The sequence below is a fragment of the Dipteris shenzhenensis genome, chromosome 33 (assembly GCF_047967505.1).
Source record: "Dipteris shenzhenensis isolate YYH24624 ecotype China chromosome 33, Dip_SZ_1.0, whole genome shotgun sequence".
Lineage (NCBI taxonomy): Eukaryota > Viridiplantae > Streptophyta > Polypodiopsida > Gleicheniales > Dipteridaceae > Dipteris > Dipteris shenzhenensis.
This window is the reverse complement of record NC_141628.1, coordinates 29705107-29724537: the sequence shown is the minus strand read 5'-3', so window position 1 is coordinate 29724537 and position 19431 is coordinate 29705107. Positions and strand designations below refer to the sequence as shown.

The 19431-nt window shown below is 39.4% G+C and overlaps 1 protein-coding gene across 1 annotated transcript; it reads left to right on the top strand.

Annotated features, from left to right (window-relative positions):
- Nucleotides 1–17449: 17449 nt before the first annotated feature.
- On the top strand, nt 17450–19019 carry LOC147879938 (peroxidase P7-like). The gene is made up of 4 exons (XM_087372138.1): nt 17450–17662; nt 17893–18084; nt 18334–18499; nt 18625–19019. Exons 1-4 carry the CDS (start codon nt 17450–17452, stop codon nt 19017–19019), a joined length of 966 nt encoding a protein of 321 aa, XP_087228264.1.
- The last annotated feature ends 412 nt before the right edge of the window (nt 19020–19431 follow it).

Here is a 19431-nt window from a genome sequence, read left to right as displayed (position 1 = left end):
CAAGCATGAATTAGCATAGGTTAATTCAGAATTGCATGAATCGCACATAGGTTAATTGTTGCTAATAAGAGGCGCGATAGATTAATTAATTAATGCGAATAGGGAGCATACGCCGATTAAGGTAATGTGAAGCAAAATTAATGAAACTCTGCCCCGTCACTCGAGCCTAGGTCTCAACTACCGCCTTGGAGAATTCTAGAATCTTTTGCATCAGCTGCTATAAAGAGGAGGGTAGGGAGCCACAGTCAGCAAGCCAAAGAGCTAGAGGAGAGGAGGCAAGGGCCAGAGAGGAGGCAGGGAGGACCAAAGAGCAAACACAAGTTTAATTTTCGTCATAAGGATATGTTAATTCATCACAGCAGTTCGAGAGAGTGAATAGGGAGATGTACGAAAGCAATAGTTAAGGAGTATTCATATAAGTGTGTATTACAACTCCCCCAAAAGAGAATGTAAGTTAAGGGTGAGGAGTGGGAATGCCAAGAGTCTTGTTAAGATCAACTCGAAACTATATAACATGGGTACTCATTTGAAAGGTCTTGAAAAGATGAATCCATGGTGACCTTAACTTTAAAGAATGAACTTTGGATTGATGAAATAAGCCATTTTGCATGAAAAAGCCCCAAAAGTTCTAGTTAAGACTACTTAATGCATAACGTAGTGGGAATGTAATTCCCTTGCTAAGGTTATCTGTATTATTTCTCTCTATTTGTTTCTAATTTGTGTGATACTCCTTGCCCTATTCTTCTTTCACACATTGCAATCCATCATACTTGTTTGCTCAGAGGCAACTAATCACATAGCCATCTAGAACCAACAATCTATCATGCATACCTAGAGTGAAACGAAAGGGCGTAGCACGATAGGATAAAGTGAAGCAATAGGAAGCAAGGCCACAATTTGGGAATCAATATGTGGCAATCCTTCTTGGGAATCAAGTGGCTTGTCAGTGAAGCCAATGATGGAACCAGTGCAACTCGACTCGCAATGAATATAAGAAACTGTGGGCACAAAGTTCCAATGCTCGCAAAGATATTAATAGTAAAAGGAAGAGTGGATAGCCAAAATTGAAGTTCATACAAGAGGACTATGTATGATCACCATGAAACATAGAGTGAAGGGAGTGAGCAGGTCAAGCAATTCACCACAATTGACACTAAAATAAGGGAGAAAATGGGGGAGGACCAAGAGAGTCAAGAAACCCAGCCTCCAGTGGATATCAGACAAGTTTTGGGAAGAATAAGAAATTGGATCCTCACATCTATAACAAGGGAAAAATTTGAGCTCAATAGCACCAGCAACAAGTGATATGCCTATGGTAAGCCCACCAGAAAATCCACTAAGAGATGCCACAGAAACAAGAGAACTAGAAATAGAAATGAAATTCAAAAAATACATAGGACCAAAAGGAGACTCCTCGATCTCATCTGCAAAGTTTTCTACAAATGGTAGAAATATTGCAAGCTATTACAAAGGATGAGTACCTACTTCCCCACACCGAGCCCTCACCACATTCATAGACAAAGCCATGGAATGGTATAATTAGTACCCATACGAGCTCTTTGCCACATGGGATAAGTTGAAAGCTACCTTTCTGGTTCTAGCATGAATTTTGTAATAAGGGAGATGTCTTATTGAAGCTCTACCAACTCAATCAATGGGCGGGTGAATCTATGAATGACTTTGTGACAGAAATGAGCGAATGCACAAGACAAAATCAAGTTGCAATCTTCATTGTTAAATGGCTCACCAATGGTCTAGAGCTATGCAATTTTCATCTACCCAATGAAGATGTATGACAAATCACCCCATAGAGAAATTTCGATTTCCATCTACCTAATGAAGACATATGGCAAATTGCTCCATAGAGAAATTGCACTCTATAAAGGGTGGCAAGGAATCTTAATGAAAAAAGAAGATTCTATTCTAAGAAGTGGATAACAGGGAAGAGGATGAATATGAATTACTGATTAAAAAAGGCACCAAGTGAAGTTGGAAACATTTTTAAACGAATGGGAATCAAAGGCATCCTAAAAAATGGAGGGAGTATGGTGCAAGTGCAAGTGGATAGCCATATGGTGAATGAGTGTCAGTTGGGTAAGTAATGCAACATTTGCAATCACTCAAGCCCCACAACCAAAGAGTGCTAGTTCAACAAGCACAAAGGACTACCAATGTCCATTTAAAAGGCAAAGAATCCAAAAGACCCTACCAAGGGAATAGATGGAAGAGTACAAACATGGCATGCTACTTGCATAGTAAGGAAGAGTGCCAAAAGAGTGAATTCTGGCTGTGGAAGAAACAACTCAGCAAGCTACAACGAGCATGTGATCAAGATGACCATGCATCAAATGACGAGAGTAGTGCTAGTAGAGGTGTTCACAAGATCACAAAGATCATGCCAGATGAGTCCTAGGAAGTTGGGTTGTTTGGAAAGAAGAGAAGAACTTAAACAAAAAATACTCATGATCTAGATAGGGAAGTCATCCAGGCATCAAGCAAGAAATGACTACCTAATCAAAGGAACAAAGGATGGGAATGAATCAAGTAGTGAAGGCAAAGAAAAACCCAATAGCAAACCAAATTAGCATGGCTTGGGAGAAATTTTGGAACTAAATGTTCATTTATCCCATCACTATTGTGCCTAATCAAAGCAACCATTTTGAGCACTGTTTTGTGTATACCTTATCATGACTTGGTCCATTAAATAATCAGTATATAATGCTTTAAAGGACGTCTTGAAAATTTTGACATGAATTGGAAAGTAGTTCTCAGAGTAGCACATACTGAATAGATGATCTAGAATCAAATCTGCTTGAATCCAAGAGTGCAAATGAAGATCCTATGAATCATCATCAATAGCCTCACCCTATCACAACTTGCCAATGATTATGAAAAGGAAAAAAAGTGGAATACTTTACACAAATGAATAATTTATACCTAGAAGTATCTCGAGTTTCAAACCCAGCTATAGTGAAGCAAAGGAGCATCAAGAAAACATACATGAGCAACAAGACTCCAAAAATCAAGTTTGTATGTGCCAACAGATCGCTCTAGTAGCAACCAAAGTAGCACTTAGAACAAACAAACCATAAACAAGGTCTTTCAAACCATAAACCCAAAATCAAAGCTAGGCAAAAGCAAAATTTAGCCCTAATACCATATGAGAGTAAGGGAGCGCACAAAGAAAAACACACACACACACACTTGCATGCGCACGCACACACCTACACCCACACCCATGCCCCCCCCCCCACACACACACAAAGAATTCAAAGCGCTTCTAGAAAGTTAGAGTTGCAAGTAAATCAAGATCTTCTAAGGTGACGATCAAGGAGGACAGAGATCCCATGAGTTCAATGAATTTTGTAAATTCATAGATTAAAAGATATTTCATGCATATATATGAAATTGAAAAAGTAATGAATGGAGTCATGAGAGATCTCAACAATGGAAGCGGAATGGAAGAAGGTGAGAGAGAGGGAGAGTTGTTGAGAATGCAAACTCATGGATGGTATAATGTAATGGGATCGCATCATGGTTGATCATATGTGAGAGCATAGGACTAGAAGTGTGGTAGTAGGTGTGCTTGTGTGCATGATCTAAGCAGTGAGGTAAGCAGTATGCCAACTCACCTGATTGCTAGATTCTACGGTGTGTCATGTGGTGTGATTGAGAGAATCAGGGAGTGATTATAGGATCTAAGGATTCCATCCTAAGATCATCGATGATGTTAAAGATGTATACTCTCTTGCCTATATATTGGGCATTCTCCATGAATACAGTCTTTTGTTTTATGATCCATTGCTTCCGTTGTGCTCCATTTCAACATGGTATCAGAGCCAAAAGAGTGTAGGTATGACATAACTTGGTCATCCATGATCAATGCAGAGACTTGTCCACTTGTAGTAGCTCAGAGGTACAACGGGTGTGTCTACCAAGCTGGCTCAGAGGTGTGGAAGATGTAGGAGATGTGGGCTAGAGGTGTAACCATGACTCAATACAAAGAGTTTACTTTGGGTTGATTGCATCATCATGAAGAGGCAAATGCTAGGGAATACATCATTTCAAAACAATCTATCATCGAAAGGGATAGAAGGAGCTTTGGAAGCCCCCTTCTTCTTCACTGTCATGCTAAGATTCTGGTGTTGTTCTTCCTCTTGATCTTGATCTGCATCATCTTCCTCTTGGTCTTTATTGTCGATGTAGCTCATGAAGTAAGCTCTCTGTGCTTTCTTGATCTTCAAGGTTCTTTCCTTCATGTTCATCATGGGATATGCCACCAAAGAAGAAGCCTCAAACAACTTGGCCTCACATGTATAACCAAATGCATACCATATTTCCATATGTTGTAATCCAAGGAAAGTACTCTTGGGGAAGAGGGTCTTACGCCTTATCATTGCTACAAGGGCAGTGGCTACTCTTGTACAAAGGTAAGGCTCACACGACTCATAATATGACCATCCAAGTGCAAATAGCCTTCAACTATCATGATAGAAACTACATTCATCACTGAGTCACCTTCAAGCATCAAATAGGCTACATCATTGTTGTCAAGCTCATCATCCAAACATTACATAGTCAAACATAGTCAAACTGGATAGCAACCCAAAGATCAATCTTGAATTGATGCTAGAAGACATTATATGAGCAGATGACCAAAAGAAAAAGGAAACTTTTGATCACCTTGCCCCTTCAAAATTATATGATAAAGAAGGAAACTTTTGATCACCTTGCCCCTTCAAAATTTTGAATTTTGACCATACATTTGACTGTTTCCCCCAAACTAAGCATTTAGCCGCTACGGGCCAAAATTGAGGAGCTCATGAGTAGCTTTCAGATGATATCTCCCTCATCTATGGTCGGATTGAGCTCAAATTTCAAAAATAGCTAGCCCTAAGTGTTGTCCAAGTGCGGCTAATAGGGCAGGTTGAAATTGTGACTATAGAGGCAGAATTTTGAGGAAGTTTAGTGACCAAAGAATAGGGTGGCACAGTAGCTCAGAGTACAATTCTGTCGATCCCAACGGTGGAAAGGTGCTACCTAGTGTGTGAAAGCTAGAGCCCAAAGTATTTTGAAAGTTAATGGTCGGATGTGGAGAAATCGATGTTGCAAGATTCAGGAAGAATTGGGGAAAATGGGATAGACATGGAAGAGGTGGAAGAAGGTTGAAGAGGATGATGAGGTGGCACTAGGACGTGGGTGGAGGCTCAAGGAGGGTGGAATTTACATTATGAGTTTGAGAGGGGGTGTTGAGAATGCAAACTCATGGATGGTATAATGTAATGGGATCACATCATGGTTGATCATATGTGAGAGCATAGGACTAGAAGTGTGCTAGTAGGTGTGCTTGTGTGCATGATCTAAGCAGTGAGGTAGGCAGTATGCCAACTCACATGATTGCTAGATTCTACAGTGTGTCATGTGGTGTGATTGAGAGAATCAGGGAGTGATTATAGGATCTAAGGATTCCATCCTGAGATCATCGATGATGACACTATAACAAATCTTGCAGTTTCACAAGATTTTGCCCTCGTCTTGGGTTTGATGTTGTCATACCCTATTTTCTCTCTCCACCATGATTGTTGTCCATGTAAAAGATATAAAAAATTTCGTGTCATTAATATGTATTAGTAATTCAAGACCTTTCAAGTAGTTATGCTTTTCATGATATTTTCCTAATAGGTGACATTTTCCTAAATCCATTTGCAGAGTATGGAAAGCCGGATTCTCTTTGTCTTGGTTGGATTCTACATCAAAATTTAATTTGTTTTCTTCCTTGGATCTTTCATCTAAATTTGTTTCTTTTTCTTTGGATCTTTTGTTCGAATCTGTTTCTTTTTCTTGGGATTTTTTGTCCAAGTCTTTTCTTTGGCTACAAATTCTTTGTCCAAGTCTTCTACTTTTTCTTCAAAATCTTCATCCTGATCTTCTAATTTTTTGTCGCTATTTGTGACTATATCTTCTACTGCTTGTTTGAATCCGTTTGCTGCTACCTCGTCCCCAAGCTCTTTGAGTTCTGGGAGATTTGGTGGTAGTTCATCAACATCTTCCTCATTTGTTTGGAGGAGGTCAAATGGCAGTTGGTGATTGATTCTTGTTAAATTAAAATGGCTTGCTCCAAGAATGCTTGAAATTTCAAGATTCCCCCTTGATTCATCCTCTGGCTTCTGACATCAGTTTCTTCTATGTCACCATTCGGATTACACATTTCTTCCTTGATAAATTTGCTGGTGCCATTCTAGCATTTAATTTCACTTCTTCATCATCTTTTTGCTACTCTTCACAGAGTCAGAGTTGCAAGCACATTCTTTGGGATATATGGGGTTGTCGTCTTGGCGATGTGCAGACATTCATTCTCCTACATGTGCATTGCCATGCCAAGAAGGTTAGCATAATCAATTCAAATCAATTTGCATTGTACTTGATTCCAAATTGGTTCGTGATTGTCGGAGCCTACCTTATTTCAAAAGCATCAGATTGAGACAATCTCATCTGCTAGATTGAATTTTTTGCTCCACCCGTTTGGATTGGCATAGAGACGACCGCATTGTCATCCCAATAGTGCACAATTCTCCATGTCACAAAAACTATCAACTTTGGTCTTTGATTACCGAATACCTTGTTGGGTATTTGAACCCACAAGATTGCCAGCAAAATACAAGACTCCGATGTTTTTGCATGAATAGATACGCCAAAACTACCAACACATTGTTGAAGTGAAATGCTGTTGTCTCTGTGCCAACATGGACTTAGGTAGAACAGAATGTGTGTGACGGATACCTTGCTGGGTATTCGAACCCATAAGATTGCCAGCAAAATACAAAACTCCGATGTTTTTGCATGAATAGATACGCCAAAACTACCAACACATTGTTGAAGTGAAATGTTGTTATCTCTATGCCAACATGGACTTAGGTAGAACAGAATGTGTGTGTAGGGTAGTGGCAAAGCTCTGCTTGTACATGCATAAGGCTAGAAATAATCCCTCTTAGAAATCCAACTTGCATGTCTTACATGCAAGTTCTACATACGATTCCTACATGCAACTTCTACATGCAAGTTCTACATACGATTCCTACATGCAACTTCTACATGCGAGTTCTACATGCAACTCCTACATGCAACTCCTACATGCAAGTTCTACATGCAACTCCTACATGTAACTCCTATATGCAACTCCTACATGCGAGTTCTACATGCGAGTTCTACATGCAACTTCTATATGCAAGTTCTACATGCAGAGAGAGAATGTCTTACAATTCCTACATGCAGAGAGAGAAGCTCTCCAACTTGTATAAATACCCCATAATGGAATGAAGCCCACACTCTTTGGGGCATTGTGTTGAGTTCTACTTTGGTATTCCAAGCAATTGTCTCAAGTGTCCATGCTTCCTTGCACTCCACGTCCAAAAGTATGTCCTAACCTTGCAACTCCTCCTCCCCTCTCCTCCAACCTTGTAACCCATCCTCCTCCCTTCTCCTCCTCCTCCTCCCTCCTCCTCCTCCCTCCTCCCTTCTTCTCCTCCTCCCTCCTCCTCCCTTCTCCTCCTCCCTCCTCCTCCTCCTCCTCCTCCTCCCTCCTCTCTCTTCTTTCCCCCATGCTCTTACACCTTCTTCCTCTCCCACTCCTATGCTCTCCCTAAACCCTTAGTTCCTCAACCCTTAACCTCCATAACCTATGAGGGAGACAAGCTCTCCACCATGTACTCTATCCTGAACCTTGGATCCTTATTCTAACCTTGGAACCTCTTCTAAACTCTAGAACCTACTTCTAACCCTGGAACCTCTTCTAAACCTTGGAACCTCTTCTAAACTCTGGAACCTCTCTCTATACCTTGGAGCTCCTTCTAAACCTTGGACCTTTGTTTAAACCTTGGAACCTCCTTCTAAACCCTAAACTTCCCTCTAACCCTTAAACTCCTCCTAAACCCCTCAACCCCTAATGAAGGCGAAAGCCTTCATTTATCAACCATGATGATACACGTTCCTTTTACACATGCATGCACTATGTTTGCTTACCACAGTTAAGCCTACGTCTCTCACTGGAACACGACTCGAGGTCCTAAGCTACACGTATACTACAAACAACAACCCCGATATATCTATAGGTCACAAAAAAGCCTCGGAACCTTGCATAATGAGAATACCCTGCTCTTCCTATGGAAGCCATGGGAAAGAGCCAACAAATGCTAGTATTTGCAAAACATCTAAGATCTCTTGATTACAAAGTAAAATGGACCTTACTATCTCTTATTTCAGATTCAAAAGACAACGCACAAGACATTGCATCAAAGCAGAAATAGATGAATACTGTATAGAATATAAGATTGCTAGATCCAAGTCTTCATTGCTCAATAGAATAGATCATTATAAGAACGCGTATTGCATATTCTCTTCTCATGCTCTCTTTTTCTTGCTCACACATGCTCTCTCTATTACCCAACTTGGTAGGTGTATATACAGTTACAACTTCAAACTGTTAAAACACTTAACCATTTCGATACTAACTTTGGGTTGATTAGTTAACCCCTTAACACCTCTAGAAGCTATTTTGTATGGTGTTTTTAAGTGTTAATAGAACTTTCCTTTTTCTATGGAAAAAAACAAGAGTTTAGTCTAAGTAAATATTTAGCCATAGCTAGATACTAGAATTGTCCCAAACTTTTGCTTCAACCAACAACCACCTCCTTGATCTGCATTTATTTGGGCAAGAGGAAGTCATTTGAAACAATGGCTAAGCATTTGATAGGAAAGCTAAGTAAACCTAATGATAAACGGTTAAAGTGCAAATCTAAAATCAAGAAAATCCATATAAAATTGTTTGGGATTTTGAAGAAGGCATCTACAAATTGAAAAGAGGGAGCATAGCTTGCTATTTTTACATCCCAGATTATCAGTTCTCTTTTCCTTGATGACACCTAGATTGAGAAGTTGTTAACATTACTAAAGCAAACATGCAAAGCTAGCCTAAGATTTCACACTTGTGTTGGTGCAGTCTAGAATGAAAAAAATAGATGGAGGGGTGCAATTTAAAGCACTTGGACTTGGGATTTTGAAGCACAAGGAGGACATCACTCTTACACATGCCTTTGGGCAGTTGTTGGTGTGGATGGTTCCTTTTGGAATCGTAGTAACATACCAACAAAATGTCTTGGAGAGACTATCAAATCTACATCTTGAAAGGAAAGATTGGAGGTTTTGTAATATTATTGTAGAATGGGATGGACAATGGCACCATAGAATTTGGGCTATGGTGCACAATGGATATAATGTGAACGTGATATTGAGGCCTTGCCAACCCTTTTACAATCAATAAGGAATTTATGGTCACAATTGTACTTGAAGTAGAGCCTATCAACTAAAGGTAGACAAAATATAGCATTCAAAACATTGGAAAGAGAGCAAAGATATAGTTATGGTCTAGCTCTAACTTTACTAGCTTTGGCTAGAGAGCTATGAGGATTTTACTCTTACCATGTCAGATGTTTTGTCTTTCAAGAAAGAAAGTACAGTGAACTGGGTAAAGTCATCTATGAACGTGATAAAATAACGACTTTTGGTAAGTGAACGTGTAGGTAGAGAGCATAAATCATTGTGGATTAGTTCCAAAGGCTGAGTCATTTTTGTAAATTTTGAGAAAATTTAGAGTTGGCTAGTTTACCAAATATGCAACCTTCACACAATGTAAGTCGACTGTGCGAAGACAATCAAAAGTTATGGGCTAATTTGTTTTTAGCCATGAGTTTCACGGTGTTGTGATTTAAATGGCCCAGTCGATAATGCCAAAGCAATAGGTTGTATGATGGAGTTATCAGGACTAGTTAGTTTGCTGAGCGAAATCATATTGTAAGATATGTTTGGAACATAGTAGATTTGATTCATTATCACAACATTGCCATCAGCAGGCAGTTCTATGCAGGCATTGCCAACACCAATGGGGCAGATAAAGAGCCATTGTCCTTGAATGGATTAGTCTAGACTCCATGCATATGCAAATGCTTAGCTTTTTTAATTCTATTCACTCTTGGAACAATTCAATTACTATGGTGGAAATAGAGAACTTGATTGCATTAGGGTTTGTCTTTGATACTAACGATGACTTGGCAATGAAACATACCAATTCTCTTATAAGTGATGTGAAATTAGTGTTAGTGGCTATGCATATTTAACCTTCTAGCATTGAGGAAATATATGGAATTTTGAATTATTATATTTTTTTGCTACTTAAATAGGGAATTTGTAAACTTTTTTATTGTTTTGTATCACTCGCTTGCTCGTTTTTTGTCGCTCGCTTTTTGGTAATCCTCACCTGATGAGAGATGAACCCCTTTAATTTGTCCATCTAAGATAGCCACCTTTAGGAAATGAATAAGGGGCACTATGCACACCACGAACAATAGAGGGGCTAGGAGGCACCCTTGTCTTATAGACCGCTTTGGCTCATACATTCCCACCACTCCACCATTTAGACAGACGATAGCCAAAGCGGTCCCAAATAGAGTGGATACCATCTTGACAAAATCAGCTGCAAAACCCAACTTGAAAAAATCAGCTCCAAAACCCAACTTTCTAAGAACTACAAGAATAAAGTCTCACCTTACCCTAGATAAAGTCTCAACTTACAAGAATAAAGTCTCAACTTTCTAAGAACTACAAGAATAAAATCTCACCTTACAAGAATCCAAATAGAATTACCTTTTGAATGGAATTGCATGCATGATCTAATGCTGTCCCTTGACAAATCATCTATAGAGGTCAACATGAAAGATCTTAAGAACTATGCATTATTGTTACTAAGTTCTAGAGAGACTCAAATAGCACCATCATGGGTGAGCAAAAATTATGTGGGTAGTCTCCTAGAGAAGTCTCTTATGGAAGATTGTAAGATTGCATCAACTTCCATGGAGTAGAAGCTTACCAAATATTCAAAAAATCCTATAGTCAATGACAAGTATTATTAGCAGCTCATAAGATCTTTTATATATCTAACTATCACATATTTGTTATTCTTATGCTCACTTACATAGTTTATGTGGAAACCAATCTCATTGGAATATAGCCAAGAGAGCCTTAAGGTACATTAGAGGTACAATACAATTTAAAATAGAATATAAAGGAAGTCATCCAAAGTTGGATGGATACCGTGATAGTGATTATGTAAGAGATCATGAAACCTAGAGGGCCACACAAGGTCCTATATCATGGTTTTCAAAAAATTGATCTTCAATAGAAGAAGAATATAGGGCATTCACAGTCAAGTGCATGTGAGGCTATATGGCCTAGAAGACTCCAAGTGTGTGAAACATATACTTTGATGAGTTAAAGCCAAATCTAACAATATATTGTGATAATCAATTGACTCAAGCATCAACCAAGATTCTAATATATCACTCCAAGACAAATACACACTGATGTTAGAGAGCGATTCGTTAGAGAAAGGGTCTCACTTGGTGACATCGCATTGCAAGATTGTGATAGCAAGGAGAATGTTGCATATACATTTACAAGGGTATGAATGTTCTAAATGTATGTGGACCATTAGAAATTAGCCTCTATATCTAGAGTGATGGACTAAGGAATTCTCCCCTGATGTCGCTACATCTATGAGAATCCCTGTGTGGGTGGAACTCCCTGACTTACCCTTGTATATCTATGCAATCAACTACCCTTTCTTTGCTATGGCTTGGGAGAAGTGCTGGGAGTAGAACATGAAAATTTTATAAATCCTAGAGGTAATCCTAAGATTTGCATTAGGATGGATATAGCTGAGGAGATGCCCAAGACTCTTACCATTCTTAATAGAAATGGTAGCATATATAGGGAGCAACCTTTGACTTATAAGAACCTTGGTGAAAAATTGTCCCTTGGTGAAGAGGGGCAAGACCAAAGAGATTGAACCCTCTATGGTCAAGCAAGTTGCCCCTGCTGAAAGGTGGGATCCTAAAACTCAAGCACCTCCAGTGAATAATCAGCATGAAGATCATGTTGTGATAAAAAATAGTGGAAAAGACAAGGGTGCTAGTATTCTAGATTCAACAAGCAAGAATCCTTTTGAACCTCTAAGAGATAAAGAAGATACCATTGAAAATAGTAGCAAATTCAAGGACAATATGGTGATAGAAGCTGGGTGGTCAAAAGAATTTGAAGAGGATGTCAACAGAGAGGATGCTATGGAAGAGATTGAAGAGAGTGAAGAGGAATTAGAAGAAGATCAATTGAAGGGTACTCCTGTCAACACAGTTAATCAAGATGATTCTAGCCAAGGTAAGGCCTTCAATGTGGTTCAACACAAGAGGAGGAAACCAAAGCTGCCACTGTCCAAGTCAACAACCCCAACCCCAAGGCTAAAAAGGGGCAGAAAAAGAATGCCAGATAAATTTTTTACCTTCTTGACTCTTAATGTTAGAGGGTTAATGGACCCTGGTAGGAGTGAGGAACTAGCTTTTTGGTTGAGAGGAGCTAACTCTTTATCACCTCACTTTCTAGCATTACAAGAAGTCAAGGCGTTTGGGAATATTATAGAGACTAGATTGAAAGCTATAGATAAAAGAAGAGTATGGTTTTATGCTTCACATGTGGAGAGTAAAGGTGGGATAGCCATTGGAGTCCTATCTCACTACAAGGATGGTATCACTCAAGTCATTATAGATGATCACAAAGATGGGTAACACTTAAATGTCTCATTAAGGAAAACTAAATTCTCTCTATGCCCCTAACTGAGCAGTGGAGAGAAAAGGATTATGGGAATCTTTACAATGTGCAGATGGTAGCTGTTTTACTATGGGAGATTTTAATATGGTGGAATGCAAGGCAGACATGTGGCTTGAAAAGGGGACATGCATTAGAGGTACTGAGCTACTGCCTTGGGAGGATTGCATGGAGCACTCGAAATGGGTAGATGTGAACAACTGGTGGTGATTTCACTTGATGCAACAATCAAGTAGGAGATAATTTAAGGGAGGCTAGACTAGACAGGTTTTATGCTTCTCAGGGACTGTTGAGCAATCATTTATCCTTCAAAGTAGAAACCTTCTCTAAGTTTGTCAGACCATAAACTTGTCTCACTTAGATCTAGCTTTGGGCCTAGTGTTAGGGGCTTGTCTCGATTTAAAGCCCAAAGCTTTTCTTATTAAAGAGTGTTAAATCTTTGATTGGGAAGGCTTGGCAAAATGCTTTTTCCAAGCACACTTTTGCTGCAAAAGCTTGGGCTTGGGCTGTCCATGATACTCAAAACATACTAAAAATAGCTAGAAAGAGAAGGGCTAAGATTAGGGCTTAGAGAATGGATCTCATATAGAATAGTGTCAAAGTCTAAGAACAAAAAGCTAGAACAAGAGGTACAGATGCCCAAAAGGATCTTGTTAATGCTAAAAAGGATCTTATGAGGTAGGAGCAGGTCAGATTAAATGATTGGAAAGAAAAGTATCGATTACAAGCTCACTACCAATATACTTAATTACTACCCCTTATTTGTAGAGTGGTCAAGATAGAAATATGCCTCTAGAAAATGAACCTTATGATCTAGCTTATGATGTTAGTGGTATTGATCAAAACAACTTTACAAAGAGCCAAATTGGGCTCTAGTACATGGGCACTCTATAGACAACAATAGATTGACACAGTAGTCCACCTTTAAAACCTTTCAATAAGTTGTGGGTCATAATAACAATCTTGTTGGTGAATATTATAAGCTTTACATTTTGTGCAAATGAGATAGCATGTGGCTAGCTATAGTGATAAATTTTAACGCTATGATTTACATTTCAAATAGACATTCTCCTTGAAGAGGTCCAAAATAGACAATTTTAGGAACCATTCAATTTTGACAAGACTCCAAAGTCCTATCTTGAGTACTTCACAGTGCACCTTATTTCCAGTTCATTCAACTCATCTCAAAAATAGAACTTGAGCAAGTAATGTCTTTGCAAATTGCAATTCTTCCATGATGTGGAAAATCATCCAAAATCAATCGCCTTTGCAATTAGTCCAACTCAAGATGATTAGTCATACTACTTAATCACTGCTACTAGTACTTTCCTATACCATTCAAAGAATTCAAACCCCAGCTTGTAAAGCTAGACAAATGACTCAATCCCCATCTCAAGGTTGACTCTACCTACAAAGTGGAACCTGATGATTGGAACCTCTAGGAAGACTTGCTATATCCATAATATACATCTGCTCCTATCTCCTTGGAGGAATAAAAATGCATGTGAGTGGTAGCCTTTAACATCGCTTGGACAAGAGGTTTTTATGCAGGATCCACCAGATGGACAATAGGCATTCCCAAATCGAGCAAAGTCCCTCCTACTATAGAAGCATTAGATTAGAAAAGCAAGACCTTGGGATGTTCAAGAGTTGGTCCCTTGGCTGGTTCCTTGAAGATTGAGGTAGTAGTATGTTGGATATAAGACTCTAATCTCCATTCACACATTTGCACGGTGAAGTGAATAGGCACACCTACTCATAATCATCACCATATTCCTACATAGTTGTAACTTCTCTTATCAATACTATAAATTGATTCATGCATTCCATCTCTTAGCTAAGTAGTCTATATGATGTCTTCTAAATTTCCTCATAGTAGATCAGAGCCATATGCTCCTGCATGATTGTTTTCTTTGAGCTACTATATGTATGATGTCTTCCAAAGTCCCTCATAGCATCAAAGACATATATTTGTGCATGACCATTTTGTTTACCTGCCTCCAACAGAAAGCTCTCTTCAAGAGCCTAGGAGAAAGCGACATCAAAGATGGAGGAAACATTGAAGACCCTCAATATGACCACAAAAGTCATGAGGGCAATCATGCCATAAAACCTAAAGACAAAGGTTTGGGCAAAGCAATGATGTCAATCAAATCTAATAGGTTCTCTATGTGATGGAGAAAATTGCAAGGGCGATTCAACAACAAACTTATACCTACTATAGATGATCAAAGCAATAAACAAAGTTGCACTAGAGATGATCGATGCAATAAACAAAGTTGCACTAGAGATGATCGATGCAATAAACAAAGTTGCACCAGAGATGATCGATGCAATAAACAAAGTTGCACTAGAGATGATCGATGCAATAAACAAAGTTGCACTAGAATTGATTGAAGCAACATCAAAAGAACCTATTCCAGTGCCCAAAAAAGAACTACTGGGCAAAAGCCATCACGACAACAAAATCAACAGGACCCTCTGTGAGCCGTCTGCCCATACTATTCTAGGTGAAAAACATGGACCTGAAGAATACAATCGACTTAACAGAAAAACAACCTATGCTAAATACAAAAGAAGTAGGGATTGTTTAGATTGAGATAGTTCAAAACATCATATCAATGCAAAATCAGCTAGATCAATTCGATGAGGATAGAAGCATTGCAAAATGTGGTAGCTATTGTACCACCTTATCATGCTTCTACCCATGAAGGTTACTAGTGGTGGTTACCATTGCAAAATGTAGTAGCTAGTGTACCACATTATCATGCTTCTACCCATGAAGCTGAGCAGCTTGAGTCGATTTCATCTACTCATGACTTCACTCCTCCGCCGTTAATATTCCCATGACTCTAACAATTTCCTCATCCGGAGGATCAGGATGTAAGATGAGATTTTATTCATGCACCTCTTCCAATGCTTTCTTTACCCCGGCATATGGTGGCATAGACTTTTCCTGCACAAGGACCTCCGGCAGATGGGAAGGAAAACCTTGGCATGTTAATTACGTATCACGCTACTCAATAATTCTATTGTCAGTGTCTCTCAAGAAAATGTTCTAGTGCAGTTCTCCACTCTCGTAGGTCAATGGTATGGTTAGCCCCAGCCTTTCTTGTAAATCAACATTACTACTTTTCTCAGTAGTAAAATTAAAAATCGAGAGCCCCTCCACGATCATCTCACTCACATTATTGCAAACAATTTAGTGCATTGTGACGGCCTTGCTTCCCAGGAGCAAAATGACACTCCAAATGCTCAATTATGGGGCGGTTCATACCCAGCTCCTCATATGCAGGGGCTCTCCAGCAAAGTAGAGGGGGCTTCTTCTCACAACCTCCTTCAAAGAGGGTAATTGAAAAAGAGAGATAGAGAGAGAGCGCTAAAAGTATGAGAAAAGAAATATTAAGTGGATCATAAAATAACTCATGATTTTCTGAAAATCTCTTCTTAAGGCCAAAAAGGTGAAATGTGGCTAATAAAATGCAAGTAACGAGATTAGGAAAGAGACGTCCCGAATGGGTAGGTTGCGCTAATAATAACGTGGTTGGACATAATTAGAGGCCGCTTTTACCTTTGTCACGTTGATCTTCGTCGAGATATAATGTCGGCAGCTGCGCCTCAGATTCTAGCTATCCAACGGGCTGCCTTCTTCGAGGTATTCTCTCTCGCTCTCTCACCTTCGTTTTTGCCTGCCAAGGGCCTCGGCGCTGTCGGTTTGTACGATTTCAGATTCATTCGAGGATGGCAGATTGAGCCATCGAATTCCGGCCCCTTAGCCTCTGTGTGTGTGCGCGCGCGCGCGCGCGTGTGTGTGTGTGTGTGAGAGAGAGAGAGAGAGAGAGATGGGTAGAGTTTACGGGCCTCTTGTCGCCTTGAGCGTATGCTGCCTCGCTTAGCTAATCAATTCCACCCTGCACAAAGCTCATCAAATTTATATCATGAAGCACATTGCTTCACGGAGAGCTTTACTATTGTTGATGTAGTGATAGCAATCGAGATTCAAGAAATAGGGAGCGTTTGTGAGAGCAGCAGAAACTCGCACCTGGAAAGCCTTAATAGTTTTAGCCTGGCAATTTAGGCACCAAGTGTCAAGAACCTCCACAGCCGATCAGCCTCGAAGGAAATGTTGTGACGAATTGCCATAACATGTATGCGGTCTATAGGTTCTGCTTCGTTGTTGTGATCCTTCCATTCCACTCAGTTTCAGATTTGGATGCCGGGAAAGTGACGAATTTCATTATTATCGGAATCCCGTGAGTAAATTCAAGAAGAAAATTTCTGTAGTTTTGGGATTCACGTTGTCCAGCTCTAGAAGTCTCAAAAGCGATTAGGCTTCATATACTACCCATCCAACTTTGCGAGCAAAAGTCAGGTTTGAAAAGTTTTGGCGATTCCAACTGTGTTTGTTTCAGGCTTATCAAATGGTAAAGTAGATGTGCTATCTGAGCAAAATTGTTTTAGAACCTTTCTGATGCTATTCTTCAAATTCGACAATAAAATTCATTCTCTGTTGTGGAATTGGATCTCCATTTTTTTAAAATGCACGGCGCTATTTATTAGATCCCAGGCGGCTGCGCCTATGAAGTATCTCTTTTGTTCCACTCTTTATTAGCAGATTTATCAATCTCTCTGTGTACATTTTCCTGTCAGGTTTATTGGCTATGAAATGAGGTGATTTCTATTCTGCGGATACAACATCAGCAAGATATTAGCATTGCGGGTGGTCAAGAATAAGTTCACGATGACCAGGCAGATTATGCATTTGATCAATACACTTGTTCTTCTGTTGTACCAGTTGGGTCTTGCCCAAGCTCAACTGACTGCAAATTTCTACGACCAAACATGCCCAAATTTAGCTTTCATTGTAAGCTCCACGTTCAGATCGCTAGCAGAAAATAACAACGTTGTTGCACCTTCGACATTAAGATTGATAAATCACGATTGCTTTGTCCAGGTAAGAATTGAATTTGAATTTCTGCTTTGTTTGTATCTGCTGCCTCCTTGAAGATCTTGCCATGTAATCTTAAAGTCATTACATTGAAAGAGTATCTAAGCTCTTGCTCTTATTTAAACTGTTTTAGTTATGTGCATGCAAATCATAAGTGACCTTCATATCTCATTGGATGAGCAAGATGATAATAGTGGTTCTAAAACTATACACCTCTTGTTATATATTTTGTGTAGGGATGCGATGCTTCAATCATGATTTCTTCAACTCCAAGAAACAAAGCAGAGAGAGATGCACCCGATAATGACATACCTCAACAGGCCTTTGACACGATCAACACAATCAAAAGAACTATTGAAGCAGCCTGCCCAGGAGTTGTGTCATGTGCAGATATCATAGCCCTTGCTGCTCGTGAGTCAGTGGAATTTGTAAGTTTTCTACAACTTTAAACTATCGATGGATATGAGATCATTATTTCCTATCAAAGTTGAGACGTTTTGTACTTCTAAAGATGGTCAAAACCCATAGACTTTGCAAGGACTCAACCATCACAGTATGCAATGGACCATATTAGATTTGCATGGTTTGTTTTATTATTGCGCGCACGCGTGAGAGAGAGAGAGAGAGCGAGAGAGCGAGAGAGAGGGACTAAGAACAATGATCTTTTGAAATCACAGCTTGGTGGACCGAGTTGGCAAGTACCATTGGGTAGGAGAGACAGCTTAGTTTCTCAAGAAGCGATGGTACAAGGCAATATACCTACGTCAAATCTGAATGTTGCACAACTTCTTTCAAACTTCCAATCCAAAGGCCTGGCCTTAGAAGACTTGGTTGCATTGTCAGGTATGTTCTCCTTGGGTTCATTCACAATCCTTGGACATATTTAGGCAATCTCATTTGTCGTATTCTATATAACATTTGAATGTCCCCTCTAGCAAGTTCTAAGCAAATCACTTTGTGTGTTACAGGAGCGCACACAATTGGTTTCGCAAAATGTAAGCAATTTGCATTTAGATTCAACAATTCGCTAAGTGTTGATTCTACTATTGACCCTGCATATGCCCAACAACTCCAAGGGCAATGCTTTGCAAGTGGGGGACAAAATCCTTTACCATTTGATCCTTCTTCTCCTTTTGGGTTTGATAATTCCTACTTCAGAGATCTTCAGGCTCATAGAGGTCTCCTCTTCAGTGATCAAACTCTATTCTTTGACAATTCAACAAGAGCTTGGGTAAACTCATTTGCTTCATCTCAGAGCATGTTCTTTCAATTCTTTGTCAATTCAATTATCAAAATGAGCACTATTGGTGTGCTGACGGGGAGCAATGGAGAAATAAGGAGAGATTGTACTATGGTTAATTGAAACCTTTATATTTGACAAGGGAGAAATATGCATAATGAATAAATAATGTGCAAGTACTACTAGCTACTTCAATGACGCATTTTGCAAATTTTTCTTAAGATTCCACATGAAAGGCATTGTTGAAGGGGAAGTTTAAGAGGCATGTGCATGGACTTTTGAAGAGCACCTTGGATCTAGTTTGAGCCTAGATTCATGTTGGACAAATGAATTTGATGTGAACTTATTTCACCTGTGTTGGGTGTTAGCATACTCTCCCATCCTTGTCACCTTAATTTGGGACATTGGTTTCTACGTTTTATCTCTTAGAGATAAGAAAGGCTACTATGCATAGCTTCAATTGGACTGTGTTATGATAATTATATGTAATGGACAAAAAGGCAAGGAGGATAGCTAGAGTTAAAGAAACAAAACA

Coding starts and splice junctions, on each gene's coding strand:
- LOC147879938 (XM_087372138.1), top strand. CDS start 17,450: ATGACCAGGCAGATTATGCATTTGATCAATACACTTGTTCTTCTGTTG. Junction 17,663..17,892: donor ATCACGATTGCTTTGTCCAG/GTAAGAATTGAA, acceptor TATTTTGTGTAG/GGATGCGATGCTTCAATCAT. Junction 18,500..18,624: donor AGACTTGGTTGCATTGTCAG/GTATGTTCTCCT, acceptor TGTGTGTTACAG/GAGCGCACACAATTGGTTTC.